General features: G+C 40.1%; 1 protein-coding gene across 3 annotated transcripts in view; it reads left to right on the top strand.

Annotated features, from left to right (window-relative positions):
- The window catches only part of LOC140202681 (rho GTPase-activating protein 8-like), a 94,935-nt gene extending 78,063 nt beyond the window's left edge, over positions 1 to 16,872 (top strand). For all 3 annotated transcript variants that reach the window (XM_072267835.1, XM_072267837.1, XM_072267836.1), the window contains 2 exons: positions 8,575 to 8,678; positions 14,880 to 16,872. In XM_072267835.1, coding sequence (XP_072123936.1) covers positions 8,575 to 8,678; positions 14,880 to 15,077 — 302 coding nt within the window. In that variant the 3' untranslated portion in view covers positions 15,078 to 16,872. The remainder of the gene's footprint in view (positions 1 to 8,574; positions 8,679 to 14,879) is intronic.
- Positions 16,873 to 27,596: the final 10,724 nt, after the last annotated feature.

Genomic DNA, 27,596 nt, shown 5'->3' with positions numbered 1-27,596 from the left:
GTGAGAAAACTTTCCAGATGCAGTAGTTCTTGTTACTTCAGCATCCAGAATACCAGAACATTAGAATTTCCAGTGAATCTATAATGTATGTGGTCAGATGTGTTCGTGGATATATTCATTCCCTTTTTTTTCAGTTGGGCAAGGCAGATAGTAAATGGAATTTAACCTTGATTAAGTGCAAAGTAATGCTTTATCAGAAGTTATGTAAGGGTTAGACATACACAATGAATGGTTAAAGCTCAAGGGAATGTTTAAAAAAATAGAGTGATTTAAGTATACAAGTCTAAGAATCCCTGAAGGAGGCAGCACCAGTAGATAGGATTGATTAAGAATGTATGCAGGTTGATGGCTATCATTGGCTGGGGCACAGAGTATAAGAGCAAGTAAACTATGGTACAGCTTCATAAAATGTTGGAATATTGTGTAGCTCAGTATTGATAAGTTCTGATTTGCTCTGAAGAGAACGCAGAGGAGATTCCCCAGGATGTTTCCTGAGATGAAATTGTTTAGTTACAAGGGGAGATTGAGCTTGTTTTCCTTGAAGCAGAGAAAACTGAGAGAGGATAGAGGTGTACAAAATTATGAAGAGAACGGACAAGCTGGACAGCGTATATTCTTTCTCCAGAGCAGAGATATCTCTACCCCACTGCGCACAGGTTTAAGTTGAGGAGTGTGGGGTCAAGAGGGGATCTGGGGAAGAACTTTTTCACCCAGAGAGTGGTTGGAATCTGGAATACACCAACTTGTGGAGGTAGAAACTCCTCAACAGTAAGTATTTAGGTGAGCACTAGTCTCACCAGTGCCTGAAGGCTACAGACCTGTCGACTCATTGGTCAGCATGGACAACATGGGTCTAGTTAGTGTTGTACGATATTAAAGCAGGTGGGAGAAAAAGAATGGATTTCATTTCTCTATTGAACCTAATGAACCTTTGTTCATCCCTGACAAGTCAATGACAAACTTTCGTGGATGACAGCACCCTTACAATGAAGACTAAACTACAATTTGTCTCTCTGATTACTTACCTTGCCTGCATGTTCCTTTTCTGTGCTTTATGAACCAAAACTTCCAATCTCCCAATGTACCAATACCGTCCATATTATTACTCTTTTTTTAAAACTGCTTTTCCATTCTTCCTGCTGCTGGCTATTTCCCCATTTCTTCATGTGCTATCTGTCAGTTGTTCCCAGTCATTTGATTGACCAGTTTATAGCATATAGGCATTATCCTTGAAGCTTATTTTCCCTCCTTAACTGCATCTGCATAGACTCAAATATTTATTGTTTCTTCATACAAGTCATTGACATCATAAATACTCTAGGTTCAGCACAGTGGTACTTCAATCTTGCGTCCTCAGCTGACCAATTTATTCCTAATTTGTAAAATGTTCATTATTTGCAAACATCTAAATAAACTCTTAATAACTCTGTCAAACACGCTTTCTTTTCACAAAACTGAATTGAGTACCTAATTGTATTGTGATTTGTTTTTTCCCTCACGTGCCCTGACAGCACAACCAGTCACATAAGCACTTTTCCTATTGGTGCTGGGCCTTTGTTTTCTCTCTTTTTTTAAATACATTTGACTTCTTATTGATTAGGACAATTGTGCTATTGTAATGAGAGGGTTAAAACAGAGCGTTTTACTTGGAATGGAGTTGTCTATTCATAATGAATGAGCCTGTGGGTTAGAAAGGTGAATACATCATAAGGCCCATGAGACCTTAAAGTACACAAATGCTAAACCATTAGGGAATGTGACAACGTGGTTTCTTCTTCAAGGAGGAGAATTTCAGCTGGCAAAGTAAAGTCTAGACTGATCAGATTTTTGGAATCAAACCAGTCTAGTTCAGTGGGAATGAACGTAGAATCCTCCCTATACATCTAGCATTAAGAAATAATTAATTTTAGAATTGTAGCTGACTGGTATGCGTAGATTAGAAAAGAAGTGTGGGCTTTCTTGATTAAGTAAGTGTAAACAATGAGTAAGCTCATCAGACTTTGTGATTAGTGCCAAGGACATCTAAGGATCTCCAGGCCAGTCATAAGTTGGTCCTTGATGAGCAGAAGGGCATGAGACTTGTTGCCTTGCCTTGCCTTGCGCCCTCAGCTCCTGGTGGAGTCGTCGGGGCGCCGTCATGTCAAGCTTTGCACCAGTCTGTTCAATCTGTCGCGGTTGTGTGCCAGAGCCTGGGTCACCGCAAATGTTTTCCCTGTCCATTCTTTAATGTTGTCCGTAATGAGACTTGTTACTGTATTAATTATTCTGTACTCTGTTTTAGACCTATTGTTCTTAATATATCTGTTTCTTTCTCCTTATAACTTATTATACTTTTAACAAAATACCCTGCTGCAACTTTGGAGTGTTCCTTCTCCCTCATTGATCTAAATCCTTGAAACCTGCTTATCATTCCCTTACAACTATCCAGAGATGATAACACCCTTTCTGCAGCCACCTCTTCAAAGCAGTTTTTACGCCTTCAGATCCAGGCTTTTATATATACATTTCATTGCTAAGTACTTTAAGTTCGTTACTCCCATTGCGGCATTGGGTCTTTATCTCTTTACCATGAAAACAAATGTAAATAATTATTTGAGCTCATATATTTCCTTTTGTTTTCTTCTGCATATTAGATTTTGCTTTTATGATCTAATTTTCATACTTGTAAAATTATCTGCAAAAAGAATCAAAGGTAAATGTATGTTTACTTGTAATCTGTTGTATCCCTCTTTTAATTTTAATTTATAATAAAACTAACAAACTCTATGAAAATGGTTTTTCTTTGAGTGAAAACTACGTCTACCTTTAATACCAATCTTTTCCTGTTAGCCACAGTTATTTTTCCATGAGAATGTATTTTCTGTTTGAATTATTTACTTATTAGCTGTGGTATTTTAAATCTAATTTTCTCATCTTTTGAATATTGGTTGATGTCCCAGCAAACTCATCTCTTTCCTCTCAATAACCTGGGGTATACCCCATCAGGGCTGAGAACTTTAATGTTTTTTAGAGACCCAATGCGACTTCCTTCTTTATCTTGAAATTCCCTAGCATATTAGCACACTCCACACTACTCCTTGTGTTCTCCAGGACCTTCTCTTTGATAAATATTTATGCAAAGTACTCATTTAGGACTTTGTTCAATAAAACTGCCTTGATTGAAATCCATTAAACTTGTCTACAAATGTACGAGTTGTGCTTTGTTGCTGGCTTTCTCCTGTCTGAATCAGATAACTATGTGCTGAAGTACCACTCCAGAGTCCTGAAAACAAGAATTTAGGCACAGTACTGAGGAAGTGCTTTGTTTTAGATATTACACTAAGGCCCTCCCTGCGCTCTTAACATCATGCTGTCCTGAACAGAGCAGGGGAGTTAAGCTTGGTGTTCTGCCCAGTCAGCAGTGACAAAAAGAAGTTATTTGATCACTGTCCAAATGTTATTAGTGGGACTGCTGAGCACAGGTTGGTTGACATGTGTCTTAGATTACAACAGTGATTACACTTCAAGCAAGTGTTTCAGTGGTTTTAGTACTATTGGATGCCCTGAGGTTTTGAAAGATGCTATCTAAATACAGTTCTTTATTTTACTGCCAATTTGACTTTCCCGGACTATCATAATACAAGTTTACCCCTATCTCTGAATGATCTTGAAGCAAGCTTCTACAATTTTCAGCTGTCTCATCTAGCAGGTACTGCGATTGATGATGTCTTCTGCACTTAGTGATTTCTGTACTCTACTCTTATTAACCCTATATCTGAAATTTTCCAGATTAAGATCCTTTCAGAAGGCCTTTGGCAAGGTGCCACACATGAGGCTGCTTACCAAGTTAGAGCACATGGTATTACAGGAAAGTTACTAACATGATTAGAGCATTGGCTGATTGGCAGGAGGCAGCAATTGGGAATAAAAGGATCCTTTTCCGTTTGGCCGCCAGTGACTAGTGGTGTTCTGCGGGGGTTGGTGTTGGGACCACTTCTTTCTAAATAATTTAAATGATGGACTAGATCGCTTTGTTGCCAAGCTTGCAGATGATATGAAGATTGGTGGAGGAGCAGGTAGTGTTGGGGAAGCAGGTGGGGTGCAGATGGACTTAGACAGATTAGGAGAATGGGCAAGAGAGTGGCAAATGAAATACAATGTTGGAAAATGCATGGTCGTGCACTTTGGTAGTAGAAATAAATGTGCAGACTATTTTCTAAGTGAGGAGAAAATCCAAAAATCTGAGATGCAGAGGAACCTGGGAGTCCTTGTGCAGATCACCCTTTAGGTTAGCTTGCAGGTCAAGCCAGTGGAGAGGAAGGCAAATGCCATGTTAGCATTCATTTCAAAAGGCCTAGAATACAAGAGTGGGGATGTGATGCTGAGAGTTTATAAGGCACTGGTGGGGCCTCGCCTTGAGTATTGTGAACAGTTTTAGTTTAAGAAAAGATGTGCTGGTACTAGAGAAGGTTCAGAGGAGGTTCACAAAAATTATTCCAGGAATGAAAGGGTTATCATACAACAAATGTTTGATAGATCTGGGTCTGTAATTGCTAGAATTTAGAAGGATGAGGGGGATTCTCATTGAAACCTTTTGAATGTTGAAAGGCCTAGACAGAGTAGATATGGAAAGGATGTTTCCCATGGTAGGGGAGTCTAGGGCAAGAGGGCACAACCTCAGGATAGAGCGGTGTCATTTAAAACAGAAATACGGAGAAATTTCTTTCACCAGACAGTGGTGAATTTGTGGAATTTATTACCACAGGCAGCTGTGGAGGCCAGGTCATTCGGTGTATTTAAGGCAGAACTTGATCGGTTCCTAATTGGACATGGCATCAAAGATTACGGGGAGAAGGCTGGGGAGTGCGATTGAGGAGGGAAAAAAGGGGTCAGCCATGATTGAATGGCAGAGCACACTCAACGGGCCAAATGGCTTAATTCTGCTACTATATCTTATGGTCTTGTATCTTCCTGTCCATTTTTCTTTGGGACCAATAATTATCTAGTAGAGGTTTCTTTTAGAGTTTCTTATTTTAATTTGTACTTCTCAGTCTGTGCATAAACCAATGCCATGATTCTAACTCAACCCTTGAGAACTGGATGCTGCCTCACTCTCCACATGCTAATTTTACAGAGTGTAAGGGTTACCATTAATTCTGATAGCAGGAAATGTGTTTATTTGGAGGAACATTTAAAGATTGGCAATGATTGTAGATCTCTATGCACCTGAAGGCTTTGACTTCAGGTAATGTGTGAATTGGGATACAAGAATTACGGTTGGTGTTTTTCCCCACAGTGTTGCCTGCTGGTGTTGTCTATGGATCCTAAGTGAGCTGCTGAAAGTGAATGGTTGATTTTTTTTTTCTCTGGTTGAGGAAAGGTAGTAGAAGATTGCCTTTTACCTCAGCAACATAAAACAAAACAGATTCACTCTCTGCTGAGATGTAATCCAATAAATGAGCCCTGTGTGTTTCTAAATTAAAATGTTTGAAGGTTATTGTTGGCATGCCTGATCTGCCAATTAATCATTGTCTGGAGTGGAGCTCAGGCTTCTGCTAACAGATGGAGGATCAGAAGATGAGGTCTGTCGAAATAATAAAAAGCAATTTAACCTTTGTTTTTTTTTTACCCTGGCAGTTAGGAAATCGTGGATCATATCAAACCCTGGAAACATAGCTGATTCCATAAGCTAGTGAAATATTTGCTTTTTGCTTATAGCATGTTACAATTTCTAGATGCACTTGTGTGAAAGTAATCTTTCAATGAAATTCTAGGGGGGAAAAAAGTAACCTACAGTAGATTTAGAAATCTTTAATGCAAATGCTTTCATGTAATTGCATATAAACAGACATTTTATGTGAAATAAACTCTCCTCCAGCTTCTAGCAGGTACAGGTATTAATCTTAACTGATATTTCAATGACAGACTCTGCCATCTTCATCAGGGATGGTATCCGGGCACGTCTAGTCTGCTGGTCTATATACTCCCCGTCATTCATCCCTCCTGATTGATTGGATGAGGACCAATCAAGTTTCCACTGTCCCACTTTGTTTACAATCAAATTCTAGCTCTTTCGGCCTTGTTAAAATTCTTTTTCTCTGGTTTCATTTTGATGGCTTCCGTCACCAGGCTGTCCCAAATTCACTGGCACAGCACAGTAGTTTTGGGCCATTGAAGTCAATCCTATGGCCATTGCGAATGCAATGTTCTACTACCGCCAATTTCTCCGGGTAACCCAATGGATACACCTCCTGTGCTCCTTGATTAAGGTTTCCACAGTGTGTCCCATCTGGCCGATAAACTGCTCCACATTCAACGCAAATTCTGTAAGCTCCAGCTGGAGTCCCAGGTCATCTTTGATCTGTGTAAACTGTGATTTGAGCTTCCTTACAGGTTTATGGATGGTGTTAATCTAGTATTTCTTCAGGATTCGGGAGCTCGTTCCAGAAGCCTTGGAAATTTCAGGAAAACGGGTGGTAGTGATGGGTGGTTCCTCATAGTTAGGTTTCCTGGTTATTCCGTCAGCCCTTTTAGCCATTTTGTGTCTTTAATATGTATATTTTGATACTTTTGAATGAGAAAACCATGGTAGTTCTCATCCATAATACCCTAGAATTCTCTCCACATTTTTCTTTGGTTTACTCAAGGCAGTTCCAGATTTAAATTTTGTTTTATTTTAATCTACAGTGGTTTTGGTCTAGTCTGTTTCTTTAAGAATTCAACAGATTTTTTTTGAACTGTGTTAATTCAGCGTGTTTGATAATTTAATCTATAACAACAGTTGTAACGGCAAAACCAAAACAATTGCGGCTGCCGGCGACCCCACGAATTTGTTATACTTGCATGACGCGCCCGCACTCCAATAATGTTTGCTCCAAGTGTCTAAGATGTATATTTGATCCTTTATTAGCAATTAGCAAACGTGCAGTCTTGAAGCCATGATGCACCTAAGTGTAAGCTAAGTGTAATTGAGCTTACTGAGCATTCAGCAAAAGATACAATAGCCACTGGTCACAAGCCACTACAAACTGCGACGGACAAAGCACAAGCAGGTGACTTATCCCCTTCGGTTTTACCACCCCCCGCTCATGTGACTAGTTGCTTAATAAACATGGAATACAATGCAGATGGAGAACAGAAGCATGGAGCCTACAATGGTAAGATAATAACATTTGAACTCTTGAGTTGCTTTCTGTAATTGTATCCAGTGATTCTTGTTACAATATCGTACCCCGTTGATCACTCAGCACAGCCATCTCGGATCGGTACCCAAGTAAGGTATCTTAGATTTACTGTTGTCTTCAAGGAGTGGGAATGTGTAAGGTGAAGGAAAAATGCTTCAACAGACAAAATTAAAGGTTTAAAATTTTAATTGATTTTGAAAATTATAAAAAGCTAGATATGATCTGCAGAAACTGTGAAAGAAGATAAAATGCAGAAGATCCATTTTCTGCACCCTTTTCTCTATTCAGATTTTTTATTAAGCAATCTACAGTATGTATATCAGCAAGAAAATTGCTCAATGACAAAACTGCAGGCCTAAGAGAATTTATGAAAAGAAAGACTTGTGGCAAGTTATTTTTAAACATTAAGTGCCCAGACATTTGTAAGATAATGTTCATTTGATCTTGAAGTACAAGATTAGCTTAATATTGATTATCCTGTTATAAGATTAGATATAAACCTAGGATGCAGTTTCAGTGCAGTATTAAATGAGACTGAGGCTCAACAGAAAAGTGGCACCTCAAAGTGGGGCATTTTAATCTGTAATTTTCTTCACATTTTCCTCTTAGCTGGGGCTATTTCAAAGGAAAGTACTTTGACATGTAATTGTCTTCAGTCCATAGAGGAAGCTAAAAACATCTGGCCATTATCACTTTGCTGTCTGCAAGAGTTTGATCCAAATCAGTCGATTCCCATATTTCCTAGTTACGTCATTGGCTGGAATGTGTGGATTACTCTGGGGTCCTAAACGGAATTATATAAAGAAAGCGTCTTGCTAACGAGATGGGTCTGTAGGGTTGCTTTGCATTATTCCAAATTTAATACCGTCCCGAAAGTAATCATGTTGTAAACGTGGTGAATGCAGGGTGAGAGGTTAGTACCGTTAAGAATAAAGTGATGTTACATTTCAATAACATCTTTATTGCCCCCATCATGTCCTTAGCATGTGTTTGTTGTAATGCAAACAGTGTATTTCACTGTATGTTTCAATGTACATGTGATAAATAAAGCTGAATAACAAGTGCATTTGCCAAAAATATTTCTGAGAATATCTAGAGATGTTGAAGAAGACCTTTGGTGTGCAGAGAGATAAGAAATCAAAGATAGTATATCGGAGCATGCCAGACACTGCTTGCCAGATAGGGTGAATGCTCCAAGATGATGAAATCAACTTTCTAAAGATGCTGCTATTTCTTTACTAAAAAGCCTTTAGACTCCGAACACAGAAGGGGAGAAAGCAGGTTACAAATAGCCACTCTTTTCCTATCATTTTTGAATATGTGAGAAAGAAATGGTTTGTCCTCTTAAACCATCTGACATAAAAATAATGGATTTAAGTAAAATCTGATAGATACGTACTTTTCTTTCTAGCTGTTGAAAGTAGTCTACGTGTAACTCGCTGCAAACAAGTAATGCAGAAGCTTCCAGAACATAACTACATTGTTGTGAAGTATTTGATGTGCTTTCTTAACATGGTGAGTATTGGAGAAGGATTTTGGTTAACGTTTTGTATCATTTACAAAATAGAGTATAATGCTAGTTCCATGTACATGTTTTGTAAATGCACTAGAATGTCTTAAAAGAAAATTACAGATGCCTCTGTGGTTAAGAAGGCATACGGTGGTGCACTGGCCTTCATCAACCGTGGGATTGAGTTTTAAGAGCCGAGAGGTGATATTACAGCTCTATAGGGCCCTGGTCAAATTCCACTTGGAGTACTGCGCTCAGTTCTGGTCACGGTACTACAGGAAGGATGTGGAAACTATAGAAAGGTGGCAGAGGAAATTTACAAGAATGTTGCCTGGATTGGGGAGCGTGCCTTATGAGAATAGGTTGAGTGAACTCGGCCTTTTCTCCTTGGAGCGACGGAGGATGAGAGGTGACCTGATAGAGATATACAAGATGATGAGAGGCATTGATCATGTGGATAACCAGAGGCTTTTTCCCAGGGCTGAAATGGCTAACACGAGAGGGCACAGTTTTAAGGCGCTTGGAAGTATGTACAGAGGAGATGTCGGGTAAGTTTTTTACGCAGAGTGGTGAGTGCATGGAATGGGCTACCGGCAGCAGTGGTGGAGGCAGACACGATAGGGTCTTTTTAAGAGACTCCTGGATAGGTACATGGAGCTTAGAGGAATAGAGGGCTATGGGTAACTTTATGCGATTTCTAAGTAAGTACATGTTCGGCACAACATTGTGGGCCGAAGGGCCTGTATTGTGCTGTAGGTTTTCTGTGTTACTATCATTGTCTTTTATTAATTCAAGTTTCCTGTCCTGGAGTAGCTTCCTTTTCCTTTTCACAGTTCCTGTGAAATTGGTGACTCTCTTATATAGAACACACAGCACAATGCAGGCCCTTTACCTCAAGATATTGTGCCAACATTTTAACCTGCTCTAAGATCAATCTAAGCCCTTCCCTCTTACATTGCCCTCCAATTTTCTTCCATCCATGTGCCTATGTAAGAGTCTTTTAAATGTCCCTAATATATCTGCCTCTGGCAGGGCACCATGATTTTAAAAAAAATCTTACCTCTGGCATCCTCCCCTATACATTCCAACAAACTCCTTAAAATTATGCCCCCTCATATTAGCTATTTCCACCCTGGGGAAAAAGTCTCTGACTGTTCACTCGATCTATGCCTCTTATTATCTTGTAATCCTCTATCAACTCACCTCTTCTGCTTCACTCCAAAGAGAAAAGCCCTCGCTCACTCAGCCTATCCCCATAAGGCATGTTCTCCAATTCGAGCAACACTGTGGTAAATATCCTCTGCACCCTCTCTAAGGTGTTCACATCCTTCCTATAATGAGGCAACCAGAACTGAACACAAGTGTGGTCTGATCAATGTTTTATAGAGTTGTAACATTACCTTGTGGCTCTTGAACTCAGTCCCCCGACTAATGAAGGCAACCTACCATATGCCTTTCTCACCCACTCGTCCATGTCAACATCCAAGTCATTTATAAATATGTCAAAAAGAAGGGGTGCCAGAACAGATCCCAGTGGAACACCAATGGTCACCCATCTCCAGGCAGAATCTGCAACCATCCTCTGCCTTCTGGGGTATAGTCCATCCAGCTCCAGGGACTTACCTATCCTAATATTTTTCAACAATTCCAGCACTTCCCCTTTCTTAAACTCACCATGTTCCAGCATATCAGGCTATGTTATGCTTTCAAGGCTCGTCTCACTGGTGAAAACTGAAATAAAATATTCATCAAGTACCTCCCTTACCTTCTCCAAATCTCTATAGGCAAATCCAGGCATGTCTACTATAAGCCTACTGACTCTCACAGCTATCTGGACTACTGGGTGTATTTAAGGCAGAGATTGATAGGTATCTGAGTAGCCAGGGCATCAAAGGTTATGGTGAGAAGGTGGGGGAGTGGGACTAAATGGGAGAATGGATCAGCTCATGATAAAATGGCAGAGCAGACTCGATGGGCTGAATGGCTGACTTCTGCTCCTTTGTCTTATGGTCTTATTCCTCTTCTCACCCTGTCTCTTGCAAAAATGCCATCCCCTTCTCGCAATTCCTCCGTCTCTGCCGCATCTGCTGTCAGAATGAGGTTTTTCATTCCAGGACAAGGGAGATGTCCTCCTTTTTTTAAAGAAAGGGGCTTCCCTTCCTCCACCATTAATTCTGCTCTCAAATGCATCTCCCCCATTTCACGCACATCTGCTCTCACTCCATCTTCCCGTCACCCCACTACGAATAGGGTTCCCCTTGTCCTCACCTACCACCCCACCAGCCTCCAGGTCCAACATATTATTCTCTGTAACTTACGCCATCTCCAACGGGATCCCACCACTAAGCACATCTTTCCCTTCCCCCCACCCCAGCTTTCCACAGGGATTGCTCCCTACGCGACTCCCTTGTCCATTCGTCCCCCCCATCCCTCCCCACTGATCTCCTGGCACTTATCCTTGTAAGTGGAACAAGTGCTACACATGCCCTTACACTTCCTCCCTTACCACCATTCAGGGCCCCAGACAGTCCTTCCAGGTAAGGCGACACTTCACCTGTGAGTCGGCTGGGGTGATATACTGCGTCCGGTGCTCCCGATGTGGCCTTCTGTATATTGACGAGACCGGACGCAGGCTGGAGATCGTTTTGCTGAACACCTACGCTCTGTCTGCCAGAGAAAGCAGGATCTCCCAGTGACCACACATTTTAATTCCACATCCCATTCCCATTCTGATATGTCTATCCACGGCCTCCTCTACTGTAAAGATGAAGCCACACTCAGGTTGGAGGAACAACACCTTATATTCCGTCTGGGTAGCCTCCAATCTGATGGCATGAACATTGACTTCTCTAACTTCCACTAATGCCCCACCTCCCCCTCGTACCCCATCCATTATTTATTTATATACACACATTCTTGCTCTCTCTCTCCTTTTTCTCCCTCTATCCCTCTGACTATACCCCTTGCCCATCCTCTGGGTTCCCCCCCCCTCCCCCTTTTCCTTCTCCCTGGGCCTCCTGTCCCATGATCCTCTCATATTCCTTTTGCCAATCACCTGTCCAGCTCTTGGCTCCATCCCTCCCCCTCCTGTCTTCTCCTATCAGTTTGGATCTCCCCCTCCCCCTCCCACTTTCAAATCTCTTACTAACTCTTCCTTCAGTTAGTCCTGACGAAGGGTCTCGGCCTGAAACGTCGACTGTACCTCTTCCTAGAGATGCTGCCTGGCCTGCTGTGTTCACCAGCAACTTTGATGTGTGTTCCAGGCTTATATTTCTTCTTTTATCCCTGATCAGTCCTGCCCTCGCTCTAGTTATCCTCCTTTTCTTCATATATGTAGAATGTCTTGTGGTTTCCCTTAAACCTACCTGGCAAGGCCTTTTCATGCTCCTTTCTAGCTCTCCTTAGTCCATTCTTAAGCTCTTTCCTGGCTACCTGGGAACTCTCAAGAGCCCTATTTGATCCTTGCTTCCTAAATCTCAAGTATGCTAAAAGTATGTTCCTCATCGCTTGTCAATCTTGATTTCTTCACCTTACCACCATCTCCCTCCCTCATTAGGACAAATCTATCCAGAACCCCAAGCCAGTACTCCATAAACAACCTCCACCTTTCTGTTGTGTATTTCCCTGAGTTCATCTTCTCCCAAGTTCCTGCCTAATAGCATCATAACTCTTCCTCAGACTGTGGCTTTACCCTGGTAAGTCGTTCCCACCGTCCCAACAGTATCCAAAGTGATATACTTGTTATTGAGGGTACTCTATACTGTCTGCCTATTCCCTTTTCCTCTCCTGACAGTAACCCAACTACCTGCCTCCTACTACCTCCTCATTCTCCCAAATTGTCCAGGTCCAGCTCCAGCTCCAGTTCCCTAACATAAGCGGCTCCTGGATGCACTTCCATGATTTTCGGCTTCCATGATTTTCAGCTTCCATGGAAAGTCCTGATAGGCCCTGCTCACTTTTTAAACATGGCACCAAACTCTTGGCTCTTGGATATCAGTGATAACATTGATGGAATCACAAATGCACCTCCGCTCTGAGGATTACTGTGTGTGTTCAACCTTCAGCAGAGGATACATGATAATATCTAGAAGACCATGTTTCTGTTTGCATTCTTTCCTCACCACTGTAATTTGCAGGTGTAAATTCAGCACAATTGGCTATCAAACGTAGAATCTTTTGGTTGGTTTTATTCTGAATTTTATTTGATATTAATTGAAGCTGAGAATGGCACTGAAGTTATTAGCAATATGATCATGATTATTCAGATAGTATATAGGATTATGATGCATACAGAGAAAGTTAAGTGAATATGATAACTCACATTAGTAATAAATGGACTGTTACTTTTTTTTTAACCACCTCCCTCAAAAAAGGTGGGTTTATTATCTCTTCCAAAAAAATATTATCAAATAATCACTGTTTCAACTATAAATCAATGAATGTTTATCCCTGTTTTCTCTTTTCGTATTATGATGGACAAGAAATGTATAGGTAATTTAACAGCTTATTCAGTGGAATGAAGAATAATGGGAGCATTTGATAGCTTTATTCAAGAAAGGTGAATGAATTCCAATCACATACAAGATACTAATAGGCTGTATGACACAGTCATGTATTGACGAGGTTTCATCCCATAATTGCAATGGTAAACAGGAGCAGCTGATGTGAAATGTCTGATCGAATTTCTCTTGTAGAATAATTATACCCCTAATGTTAATGTATGGTAGTTCACTGAGCTAGAATACTCACTGGAGAAGATTATTAGTTCTGCACAAAAAAACAAAAGGGATTAATGCCGTTCACTTAGCCAAAAATCTAATTGTGGTGACAAGTTTGTTTGGGGTGATGAAACGCGCGCGCGTGTGCGTGTGTGTGTGTGTGTGTGTGTCACGCTTGGAAGATGTAAAACAGAAACATCTGTTTCCCCCTACATGTCCCCTTTCTCCCATTGCCTATCATAAGCAGGCTATGTTCTGGGCCGCAGTACTTCAAGCAATATCCTAGGCCAACCATCTTCAGCAACTTCACTGATCACTTTAATTCCTCTCCTTTCATCATAACGTATGAATTTTGGACTTTAGCTAATGATTTCACAAGTTTTCAATCTGTTCACAGCTCCTTGGACAAAGAAGCTGTCCATGCCTACAAGCAATAAGATCTAGACAATGTACAAGCATGGTCTAAATAGGAGGTACAGGCTTGCAAATCTTGGGGTCTGGTGGACTTTATCCTCGGGTGTTTTAAGAAAAAATTGTACAGTGTCCTTTTAGTCAGCAGAATACATTTGAGGAAGTGTACTATGGAACATCTGTCTGTACTGCACTGGGATACCTTGAGGGTTGCATCAGAAGTTATAATGGAAAATAAAAGCTCAATGTAGAAAGTGTTGGCATGGATAAATAATTGGTTGACTAACAGGAAACAAATCAGGGTTAAATGAGCAAACAGAGGGAATTCTGCAGATGCTGGAAATTCAAGCAACACATGTCAAAGTTGCTGGTGAACGCAGCAGGCCAGGCAGCATCTCTAGGAAGAGGTAGAGTCGACGTTTCAGGCCGAGACCCTTCGTTAGTCCTGACGAAGGGTCTCAGCCTGAAACGTCGACTGTACCTCTTCCTAGAGATGCTGCCTGGCCTGCTGCGTTCACCAGCAACTTTGTGTGTTGCAGGGTTAAAAGCCTTTCTGTTTGGCCAGATATACTGAGTGAACTAATGGTGGGGCCTTGCATAAATCAGTGGAAAATCATGTTTACTGAAAGTAATCACAGAGAAGTCTCAATATGATTGAATAACCTGATTTCTTTGATGCTTTATTTGTTAAAAAAAAGTATATGTAATTTATAGAAGAACTCATTCACCTCCAGGATAATTAATGTTTTAAGCATTTAAGGCACAGTCATAATTGTGTGCTTAACAGGAGCAAGTATCTAGGACAGTTCAGATCACTGAACAAAAATTGAAGTTTATATGTATATTTGGGATTTTCTTTTTTTAAAAAGGTGCTGAATTCCACTCTCATGATAAGCAGTGGGTTGTGCCCCAAACTGGACTGGCATCTGACCAATGTTAATGTCCTTGATCTGTACTCCACTTCAGTGTAATGACCAGATTAATTTAGAGGTGGAAGCTTTTAACTTGCTAGATAGTCAAGCCTTTTAAATTGATTGACCTAACATGCTTTACATATTGTGTTTTATTTTATATTAGGTATCCCAGGAGAGCATTTTTAATAAAATGAACCCCTCAAACCTGGCATGTGTCTTTGGAGTGAATCTTATTTGGCCACCAAAGGGACCTGCGACGCTGAATGCCCTTCCCCCAATAAACATGTTTACTGAGCTACTCATTGAGTACTATGGTCAAGTTTTCAGCTCCAGGATTTTGCCCAATGAGGTGTTGCCATAAATGCACTTCAAAAACTACGATTAGCTTTAGTAAGTGAACTGATATAAGTAGTTACAAAGTACTGTTAGAAAGCTAAATCCACGGGCAGTTTTACACTACTTTTGTCAATATGCTGGTGGATGGATATCCCTCAGTGCCTGATCTTCATTCATCACCTGCTGATAACAAAGATGGAGAAAGGAGTGGATGATGAGAAAATGATTAGTTTTAATCCTAATTCCTCCTCAAACTTCACATCTATAAAACAAGGAATCTAATGCAGAAAGACATCATTTTATGATGGAAAGATCAGACTGAGATGCCTGCTTATATGTCAAGTTCTGCTTTTAATGGTGTAATCTAAGAGGTATAAACTGAAGATCGGACTGGTGTTCCTCTGGCACTGTTAGTACATGTGGTGCAAAGAATGAAAAGTAAGAAAGTGAATAGTTAAAAAATGATACTAAAATGGAAAATCTACAAACCCAATATACTTGGTCTATGGTGCACATGGTATTTTTGGATTATGGCTTCTGGAATCATGTATCAGGATTGATGGTGGTTGTCTGTTTATTGTTGTACATTGGTGCTATATGATGTCATAGTTATTTGAGCATAATATATTTTTTTAGCTACTGAGAAGGGGAGAGACGACCAAAATTAATAAGTCCCAAGTGCAAGTCACTTGTTACTGGGGCATCTAATTGAAATATTTTGTATTTTGGATGAACAATTGGTAATACTTACTGTGACTTTAGTAAAAATTCCTCCAATTTCATTGAATAATCTAAAGCAAACAAAGTTTTCTCCTCCATTGTTTTATGCTATATTTTGCACTTTTAGTCTGTTTTGGAGCTCCCTAGCCAACAGTACTGAAAGATTTAATTTTGCCATCGTGGAACCATTGGTATTTTGGTTGAGATTCACCATTTTTCTTTCACTTTGGATTATTGCAAATGTAAGAGAGGAAAACATTCAATTCGATAATATTGGGCGCAGTTCAATGTTAAGTTGGTGATTGAGGGAAATCAGCCAACTTGAATCGTAAATTTGCAATTTGAGTGTAATAATAGGGAAAGGAGTTTGTATTTTTCATCCATTTTTAAAATAAAATGCAGCATATGAGGGTTAAAAATACATCATGCCTGGTTTTCTGAATTTCAACAAACAAGTCATTTTATTCAAGGAAACAAATATCAATGTTTTTGATTGCTTTTCTGCTTGGGACATGCTGAGTTCATTTTTGCTACTGATACAAACAGTAGCAATTCAAAACCTATGTTATTTGGCATTATTATATAAACTACAATTTGTACCATCCAAGACAAATAAATAATGATAACTAGCCAGGATACTGTCAAGGAACATCTTCATAAGTCTTTTCTTTCCCAGAATAGATGTTAGATTGCGGTGACAAAAATAACTCAAACTAGTAGCTTAGTTCAATGTAGACTTTTGATCCTCATGACATTATTTCCCTGTTAAACTTAACAAGCACGTGGATCATATTTAGAAGGAAATAAATGCTGTGTAAACTACTATCAAGATACATGAGGCTTCTTCTCAATGGAAAAGAAACATGCCAGATCCTAACAGAAATTTAGAATTTCTCTATTTATATTAAGATATTTAATTATTTCTCCTCAAAGATATTCTGTAGTTTATTAACAGTTTTAAAGTTTAATGTTTATGAGCATGTCATTCTTTTGTATTCGATGAGGCTGTTACAAAGTTCACTCTGCCTGACTAGGTCTCTGCTATTGTTCTGACGTTTTCTGTATTATCAATAAACTGATTTGCAATTTAAACTTTTAAATTACAGAAAGTGATTATTTTTCTTTAACAAGGAATTATGGGAATATTAAAATATGAAACAAAGTTCTTTTCAAATCTGAGCAGAAGTACGTTGCTGAATATGGTGATTAAGAGGACATTATTTCTAAGTATAAGGAACTGCTATTCATTTAGCCACCAGATCTCATCTTTCTCTGTGCTATCTCATGACAGAAGCAGTTGTAAATATTGCTTATCCTTGAACTCCTTCCCATTCATCTGTGGGCCTCAATAAAAATGCCTAGGATTCTTAGGATCAAAACCTTTCATTTGCCAAGGTTAGTAAGAGCACTTACTAACTCTTCCTTCAGTTAGTCCTGACGAAGGGTCTCGGCCTGAAACGTCGACTGTACCTCTTCCTAGAGATGCTGCGTGGCCTGCTGCGTTCACCAGCAACTTTGAAATTAGGCTCTGAAATTCTGGAATTTCATAAAAAACCTACAGCACAAAACAGGCCCTTGGACCCACAAAGCTGTGCCGCACATGACCTTACCTGAGAAATTACCTAGGTCTGTAACCTCTGACAGCCCTCCACACTCCACAACACCTCCAACCTTTGTGTCATCAGCAAATTTACTAACCCATCCCTCCACATCTTCATCCAGGTCATTTATAAAAATTATGAAGAGTAGGGGACCCAGAACAGATCCCTGATGACTGACCTCCATGCAGAATATGACCTGTCTACAACCATTCTTTGCCTTCTGTGGGCAAGCCAGTTCTGGATCCACAAAGCAATGTCCCCTTGGATCCCATGACTCCTTACTTTCTCAATAAGACTAGCATGGGGTACCTTGTCAAATGCCTTGCTGAAACCCATATACTGTACACTATATCTACAGCTCTACCTTCATCAATGTGTTAAATCACATCCTCAAAAAATTCAATCAGGCTTGTAAGGCATAACCTGCCTTTCACAAAGTCATGCTGACTATTCCTAATCATATTATCCCTCTCCAAATATTCATAAATCCTGCACTTAGGATCTCTTCCATCAGCTTACCACTCACTGGTCTATAATTTCCTGGGCTATCTCTACTCCCTTTCTTGAATAATGGAACGGCATCTGCAACCTTCTAATCCTCCAGAATCTCTCCCGTCCCCACTGATGATGCAAAGCTCATCACCAGAGGCTCAGCAATCTCCTTCCTCGCCTCCCACAGTAGCCTAGGGTACATCTAGTCCACTCCTGGAGACTTACCAATTTGATGCTTTCCAAAAACTCCTGCACATCCTTTTTCTTAATATCCCTTCTTAACATTCCTGAAACTTTTCATTTTCTAAAACATCTTGCAATGGCATTATTAACAGTATTTTCATTGACATAATCATGTGAGTTATTATTTTAAGTGATAAACTTGGTCAAGTCTAATTATAGGTGACTTACTGATGAAAATAGTACTATGAGCAAAACTCTCAATAACAAACCCATGGAGGCATAGCGGTTAGCATAATGGCATTACAAAGTTGGCGACCTGGGTGAAATCCCCATTGCTGTCTGTAAGGAGTTTGCCTGTTCTCCCCATAACCATATGGGTTTCCTCCCACAGTCCAAAGATATACTAGTTGGTAGGTTAATTAGTCATGGTAAATTTTCCTGTGGTTTGCTGGCCAGCAAGACTCGTTGGGCTGGAAGGGCCTATTTCATGCTCTATTGCTAAATAAGTAAACCAAATACAAAACAACAGCACAGAAACAGGCCCTTTGACCCATCTAGTCTGTGCAGAACTATTAATTCACCTAGTCCCATCAATCTGCACCCTGACTATAGCCCCCTATATCCCTCCTATCTGTGTAGTTATCCAAATTTCTCTTGAATGCAGGTTCAGTTTCAACATTTATCACTTCTACCGGCAGCTCGTTCCGCACTCTCAACACCCTCAGCATAAATAAGTTCCCTTCATGTTCCCCTTAAACATTTCGCCTTTCACCCTCAATCCATGACCTCTAGTTCTAGTCTCACCGAACCTTAGATAAATGCAAGCAAGATTTTTTCAGAGAAACATAGAAAACCTACAGCACAATACAAGCCCTTCAGCCCACAATGCTGTGCCAAACATGTACCTATTTTAGAAATTACCTAGGGTTTCTAGAGCCCTCTTTTTCTGAGCGCCATATACCTGTCCAGGAGTCTCTTAAAATACCCTATCGTATCCGCCTCCACCACCATTGCCAGCAGCTCATTCCACGTACTCACCACTCTCTGCATAAAATAAACAGCCCTGACATCTCCTCTGTACCGACTTCCAGGCACCTTAAAACTCTGCCCTCTCACGTTAGTCATTTCAGCCCTGGGTAAAAGCCTGTGACTATCCATACAATGAATACCTCTCATCATTTTAAACACCTCCATCAGGTCACCTCTGATTCTCTGCCGCTCCAAGGAAAAAAGGTCGAGTTCACTCAACCTATTCTCATAAGGCATGCTCCCCAATCCAGGCAACATCCTTGTAAATTTCCTCTGCAACCTTTCTATGGTTTCCACATCCTTCCTGTAGTGAGGTGACCAGAACTGAGCACAGTACTCCAAGTGGGACCTGACCAGGGTCCTACATAGCTGTAGCACTATCTCTCGGAGTAATCCCACGGTTGATGAAGGCCAATATACTGTATGCCTTCTTAACCATGGAGTTAACCTGAGCAGCAGCTTTGAGTGTCCTATGGACTCAGAACCCAAGATCCCTCTGATCCTCCACACTGCTAAGTGTCTTACCATTAATACTATATTCTGCCATCATATTTGTCATACCAAAATGAACCACCTCACACTTATCTGGGTTCAACTGCATCTGCCACTTCTCAGCCAGTTTTGCATCCTATCAATGTCCCGCTGTAACCTCTGACAGCCCTCCACACCATCCACATCACCCCCAATCTTTGTGCCTTCAGCAAATTTACCAACCCATCCCTCCACTTCCTCAACTGGGTCACTTACAAAAATCATGAAGAGAAGGGATCCCAGAAGAGATCCCTGAGGCACACCATTGGTCACCAACCTCCATGCAGAAGATGACCCATCTACAACCATTCTTTGCCTTCTGTGGGCAAGCTAATTCTGGATCGACAAAGCAAGGTCCCCGTGGATCTTATGCCTCCTTACTTTCTCAATAAGCCTTGCATGGGGTACCTTATCAAATGCCTTGCTGAAATCTATATATACTACATCTACTGCCCTACCTTCATCAATGTGTTTAGTCACATCCCCAAAATTTCAATCAGGCTCGCAAGGTATGACCTGCCTTTCACAAAGCCATGCTGACTATTCCTAATTATGTTATGCCTCTCCAAATGTTAATAAATCCTGCCTCACAGGATCTTTCCTGTCAACTTACCAACCACTGGAATAAGACTCACTGGTCTATAAATAATTTCCTGGGCTATCTCTACTCCCTTCCTTGAATAGGAGAACAACATCTGCAACCCTCCAATCCTCTGCAACCTCCCTCATCCCTATTGATGATGTAAGGATCATTGCCAGAGGCTTAACAATCTCCTCCCTCACCTCCCACAGTAGCCTGGGGTACATCTGGTCCCAGAGACTTATCCAACTTGATGCTTTTCAAAAGATCCAGTACATCCTTTCTTAATGTCTATATACTCAGGCTTTTCAGTCTGATGTAAATCATCCCTACAATTGCCAAGATCCTTTTCTGTAGTGAATACTGAAGCAAAGTATTCATTAAGTATCTCTGCTATCTTCTACAGTTCCATACACACTTTTCCACTGTTATACTTGATTGGTCCTATTCTCTCACGTCTTATCCCCTTGCTCTTCACATACTTGTAGAATGCCCTGGGGTTTTCCTTAATCCTTTCCACCAAGGCCTCCTCATGGCCCCTCTGGCTCTCCTAATTTCATTCTTAAGCTCCTTTCCGCCAGCTTTATAATCTTCTAGCTCTCTATCACTACCTAGTTTTTTGAACCTTTCATAAGCTTTTTTTCTTGACTAGATTTACAACAGCCTTTGTACACCATGATTCCTGTACCCTACCATCCTTTCCGTCTCATTGGAACGTACCTATGCAGGACGCCATGCAAATATCCCCCGAACATTTGCCACATTTCTGCAGTACATTTCCCTGTGAACATCTGTTCCCAATTTATGCTTTCAAGTTCCTGACCTGATAGCATCATATTTCCCCCTACTCCAATTAAATGCTTTCCTAACTTGTCTGTTCCTATCCCTCTCCAATGCTATGGTAAAGGAGATAGAATTGTAATCACTATCTCCAAAATGCTCTCCCACTGAGAGACCTGACACCCAACCAGGTTCATTTCCCAATACCAAATCAAGTACAGCCTCTCCTCTTGTAGGCTTATCTACATATTGTGTCGGGAAACCTTACTGAACACACCTAACAAACTCCACCCCATCTAAACCCGTTGCTTTAGGGACATGCCAATCAATATTTGGGAAATTAAAATCTCCCACCACGACAACTCTTATTATTACATCTTTCCAGAATCCATCTCCCTATCTGCTCCTCGATGTCCCTGTTACTATTTGGTGGTCTATAAAAAACACCCAGTAGAGTAATTGACCCCTTCTTGTTTCTAACTTACACCCAGAGACTCAGCAGACAATCCCTCCATGACTTCCTCCTTTTCTGCAGCCGTGACACTATCTCTGATCAACAGTGCCACCCCCCCCCGCCCCGTCCTTTCTGAAACATCTAAAGCCTGGCACTCTAAGTAACCATTCCTGCCCCTGAGCCACCAAGTCTCTGTAATGGCCACAACATCATAGCTCCAAGTACTGATCCACGCTCTAAGCTCATCTGCTTTGTTCATGATGCTTCTTGCATTAAAATAGACACATCTCAAACTGTCGGTCTGAGCACATTCCTTCTCTATCACCTGCCTATCCTCTCTCTCACACTGTCTTCAAGCTTTCTCTATTTGTGAGCCAACAGCCCCTTCCTCCATCTCTTCAGTTCAGTTCCCATCCCCCAGCAATTCTAGTTTAAACTCTCCCCAATAGCCTTAGCAAACCTTCTCCACCTCACTGTATTCTTTTACTCACTGTCAATAATCCCAAGATTACTACCTTTGAGGTCCTGCTTCTCAACTTTCTTCCTAACTCCCTGTAGTCTGTTTTCAGGACCTCCTCCCTTTTTCTACCTATGTAGTTGGTACCAATATGTATCACAACCTCTGGTTGTTCACCTTCCCGCTTCAGGATATCGTGGATGCGATCAGAAACATTTCGGACCCTGGCACTTGTGAGGTAAACCATCCATGTTTCTTTCCTGTGTCCACAGAATCGCCTGTCTGACCCCCTAACTATAGAGTTCCCTTTCACTGCTGCCTCCTTCCTTTCCCTACCCTTCTGAGCCACAGGGCTGGACTCTGTGCCAGAGGCGCGGCCATTGTTGCTTCCCCCAGGAAGGCCATCCCCCACCGCCCCCCCCCCATCAGTACTTAGTGTTAAAGGAGACAGCCACAGGGGCAACTCTCTAGTATCATCTTCTGTTACCCACTTATCTGTCTCTCAATGCCCCAGTGTGACTACTTGCCTTTAGCTCCTCTCTATCACCTTCACCTCCTCACTTTCCCTGACCAGACAAAGGTCATCGAGCTGCAGCTCCAGTTCCCTAACACAGTCCCAAAGGAGCTGCAGCTCAATGCACCTGGCGCAGATGTGGGCTTCCAGGAGGCTGGGGGTCTCCCAGACTTCCCACATCTGACACCCAGTACAGCACATGGGCCTCTCAGACATGCTTCCTGTTTCTATTCTTCATAGTTAACCTCCCTTGCCTTGACCCATTATTGGCAAAGCTCAGTTGAGCCAAAACCCTCCTACTCTTGTCTACCTCTACTCTGGTCTGCTCTATAAAGCTGACTTCTTTTTAAACTCTTCCTGTTAGTCTTACTCGCTGACATCTACATGCCTGCGCAGTCATTCCTTTATACCCTCACTATACTCACTCACTATAACCCTCATCATTTTGCATAACTCTGTCATATCTCCTCTCATTCTTCTACGCTCTTGGGAATAAAGTTCTAACCTATTCAACCTCTCCCTATAACTCAGGTCCTCAAGTCCCAGCAAGCAGAATATAAAATAATTATCATTGTTACTGCAGCAACACAAGTCTCAATGAGAATAAAATGTTTATTTTCCTTTCCTTGATCTTTTCTAAGTACACACCAAATCTTGCAATTTCATGTTCATGTTCTTTGTTATATATGAGGCACAATAACACTGCTATTTAGAAATGTTATCTTTCAGGTTTCTGAAAGATTAATAACTTTTGAACAGGTTTTGTAAAATGTTTCATTTACTTGTATTTTTTATTATTAATAAATGTAAATAAGCAATAGAACTCATCCTTTTTCTCTTAAGTCCATAATTGATGTTACTAATTCATTAATCAATGAAAATCTCTGCTCAAAATTTCATGCTGTACAGGAATATTTTTTAAAGGTTATTGCCAATTTGGGCACACTCTCAAGCAGATTTGCCCTACATCAATTGTCACCTCCCTGATCTCATGTTTATCATCTTGAATATTAATGTGAAGAATTAAGGACTTTGCCCATTTTCTCTGGCTCCAGGCATAAATTTCCTTTCCCTGTCTATCCCCTTGCTTCTCATATACATATAAAATGTCTTGGGATTCTCCTTAATCCCATTTACCAAGTCTATTTAATGGCCCCTGTAATTCTCACTAATTCCTCATTTAAGATTCCTGCTTCCCTCGTATTTCTTAAATATTCGCTGTAATCAGTTTACACACACTTCCTTTTTCCTTATGACTAAATGAACGATACTGCTTGCCAATCAGGATTCCCAAACCTTGCTTTTACTCATCTTTAACTTTTGCAGGAATATGCTAGTCATGAACTTTAGTCATTTGGCTAAAGGATTCTGTATCATATGCGGATTTAATTCTAAATAGCTGCTCCCTACACCAATTTAGCACCTGACAACCAGTCTGAACCTTCTTCATGTGTATCTAATACTCATAGTAATATGATCACTATTCTCAAAATGCTCAGTAACTTAAAACATTTTAGAATGTGAAAATACATTCCATTACTATGTCAGCTACCTCATTTGATCCAACTTGCCTTGGCCACTCCATGATCGTGCAATTGTATTGTAAGTAAACCATTGGCTAGTAAAGTTCAGCTCCTCCAGTATGCTGAAACATAAAGATAGCAAAATGGTTGCAGAGGCTGCTGCCAATCCAGAATTCAAAATGTGTGGTCTAATACTTACAACCAATGCACATGATCAAACGCCACTTGTTTTGCAATAGTGCAATTAGCATTCAAAATTTTGCAGACATGGGTAATGAACTCTTAGAATCATCCCTGAGCTACAAGTCTGCTTGCTACACCCTCCAACATTAGGAGGAGCATACTGGTCAACTAGCATCAAGATTTTAAGAGCAGTCCTCACAAAATCTGGATTTGATATGAGCAGCTGATGCTGACTTTCACTGAACAATTGCTTAAATCTCTGAGTGTTTGTGCATTTACTTTCACAGTTGTTCCACAGAAACCTAGCCGAGTAGTCCAGTCATCATTAGAGTGCACATGGAGTTTCTTTGTAAAAGTTAAATCATAATTTACAATGCACAACCCTGTGCAGTAGGAATAATTTTAAGGAGTAAACCCTTGATTCAGTGGTGGCAATTATGTCTCTCAGTCAAAGGTGCAAGTTTGATTCACATTGCAGAAGTCCCATTAAGCAAAGATGGGGATATTTGGTTCTGGGTGGGCGTAGAGCAGCCAGTTTGGTATGACAAAACTTTCCATGCATTTGCTTAATTAAGCAACTGGTATAATATGGTAACAATTATAAAAACATCCAACCTGCAAACAATTACTGTTTCACAAGTCTCTCAGGAAAGAACACAAATATCATTAAGAAATAACTTTAATTTACACACGATGGCACACTGGCATTACAAGTAGCACAGCTATCTCAAAGCTCCAGCTACTATGTTTTATTGTGACCTTCTACTACGGACTGAGTGGAAATTGTATATTCTCCATGATTAATTTCCTCTTACATCCTAAAACCGTGCTGGTTGTCAGGTTACAAACATGGACAAATCTGCAGATGCTGGAAATCCAAGCAACACACACAAAATGCTGGATGAACTCAGCAGGCCAGGCAGCATCTATGGGAAAGAGTAAACAGTTGACATTTTTGGCCAAGACCCTTCATCAGAAATATTATGTGTCCTAACGAAGGGTCTTGGCCCACAACATCAACTCTTTTCCATGGATGCTGCCATGGGTGTATTGATTGTCAGGTTAATTGGCTACTCTCTAGGAGGGTGGGTATTGATAGAAGGTTCAAAGGCACATGAGAGATAGGTTACAGGAAACTAAATGGAGAGAATGGGATTGCTGAGAGCTGGCGTAGATTCAATGGGCTGAATATGCTCCTAAGATATGTGGAAATATAAAAGACAAAATTAACTTGGACATCTTTACATAAGAGACAAAAACTACACATCAGACAAGGCTTTGAAATTAAATAATTTTATTAAAGTGAATGACATGCTAAGAAAGACAAAATTCAGACTTTAAGCTAAATTATAATAATGGGATATGGTAACTCTAGAATTCAAGCAATTAGTATTAATGATTCCCAATCAGAATACAAGTGAAGTCCTGGGATTAGGTTGCTCTTTTCTAGACTTGAAATATCAAGCTCCCCCCTGCATAAGGATGTTATAATCTAAACTTGTGTTCAAACATAGTCCTGGAGTGGCATTGCAATTTCAGAAGCATTTTCCTTCTGTTATCTTTCAGCCAAGGTATGCACATTACCAGTGGATGAAGAGCAGAGATTATGTCTTCAAACATTATCAAAATACAATGGTATCATTTTTTTCTGTGAGCTATTGTGAGTGCAGAATGACTGTTGTATTTTTCTAACATCCATAACTGCACTTTGGTAATTTACGGACTTGACAAGTGTACGCAAATGCAGATTGCTCTTACTCAGTTGCTTGTTACCAGTTTCGAGTGATGATCCAAGAAAGGAACTCTTGATTGGGAAAATGAGATTGCGGCATGTGCAAAATAAGTCCAGAAGGAAGTGTAGAAGTTGGTGATCGGTGAACAGATTTCCACAAGCAAAATATCTAAGAATGGGCAATAGCAAACAAGCAATACATGGAGGAGAGAATATTGAGGCTGGGGAGAGATAGGGGGAAATACTGCCAACAGAGAAAAGAAAAACTATTAAAAAGGGGATAGCTTGAATTCTATTGTACAATGATGATCAGGATCTTGAGCTAACAAGTGTCCTACCTTGGTCATTTAACTTGAGAATGGCCCAGAAACACCTGTATAATAAACATGAAATTTTTGGTGATAGACCAGAAGAAATAATCATGGGGGGGCGGGGAGGGGGCAGGGGGAAATCAGCACCAATGTCAACAAACAGCATATTATTCATTTGAAGGTTTTTCTTCCATTACATGAAGCATTTATAAATACATGGATGTTGCAATAGGAAATGTAGTTTATTTACAAATCTGTCATCTGAACACTTTCTGCATCTGGTGGTAGGCTTTTTAAAAAATGTTTTTTTAAATGTTTTTTTTTATTGCTGCGGCACCATATCATAACAAAATGCTCACAAATCCATTTGACATATTTGTACTTTTACCTTCCACGTACCATGGGCAGAGCCACATAAATATCAAAGTAGCAGAACAGTATAATACTTAATAATTTTCTTACAAATATCTAACAGTGTATTCATTCAATAGTAATTACTGAAATCTATATTTTGAAAACTTTTTGCTTTAACTAAATCGCCCATCCAGTGATTAGTGTGCAACCATATTGTACTTTTTAAGAGAGGAAAAAGTAAAGCACAACAACCATCTAATTCTTCCACACAAACAAGCAACAAGCATAATTTTCATAACTAGACTGCCTTTTTGGATTGAGTTAGAACAGGTCAAAACAAATAAATAAAAAAAAGCAAACAAAACCACAACTAAAAATTGCTTGGCTCAAACTGATTATTTGAGAGGGTGCCAGGAAGAGTTGTATTTTGCCTAATTGTATAATACAGAGGATTGAGAGGAGGCTGGTGTTAGAAATCAGCATAAAACTACAATGGAATGGAATACAGTATGTTGCCAGGTTAGAACTTCTAGTACCATGAACTACGAGAATAAAACTCATCCAACAAATGTTTTAAGAAACTCAAAGTGAAAATGGAAATAAATAAAAAGACTAATTGTACAATGAAGCAACAGTGTTTAATTTTTTTTTAAAGTGTTTGAAACATCTTTTATACAAACAATTGTAACATTTCTCAATTCCACTTTAATCTGCTTAATTTCGTTCTGGCAAGTTAACGTTTTTAAATTAAGAGTAGTCATTCTACTCTATTTTGTGTCTAGATAAATTAACCTAATCACCCATTCCAGTGAAAAGCTATCAAAAATTCTACCATATATTTCTAAGTGTATTTACAATATACAATGATTTGATATCAAGTAAAAATCGAAAGATAGTAGAGGTGATTTGGCTGTGCTTTTTCCCCTTTTTAAAAATTCTGCCTTTAAAGGCACTCTGCATGCTTGTTGGCTAAGGGATTGAAAAAGGCAAATGGAGAAGGGAAAAAAAAATATCAACAACTATATCTACAACACAAATGAAATAGAATTTATTATTTTGTATCTCTTAAAATAATTCTGTTGTCCATATATAATATCTGC

This window comes from Mobula birostris, chromosome 9, assembly GCF_030028105.1.
Source record: "Mobula birostris isolate sMobBir1 chromosome 9, sMobBir1.hap1, whole genome shotgun sequence".
NCBI classification, from domain to species: Eukaryota; Metazoa; Chordata; class Chondrichthyes; order Myliobatiformes; family Myliobatidae; genus Mobula; species Mobula birostris.
Note: the sequence above shows the minus strand (reverse complement) of the source record. Positions and strands in the feature narration are given on the sequence as shown.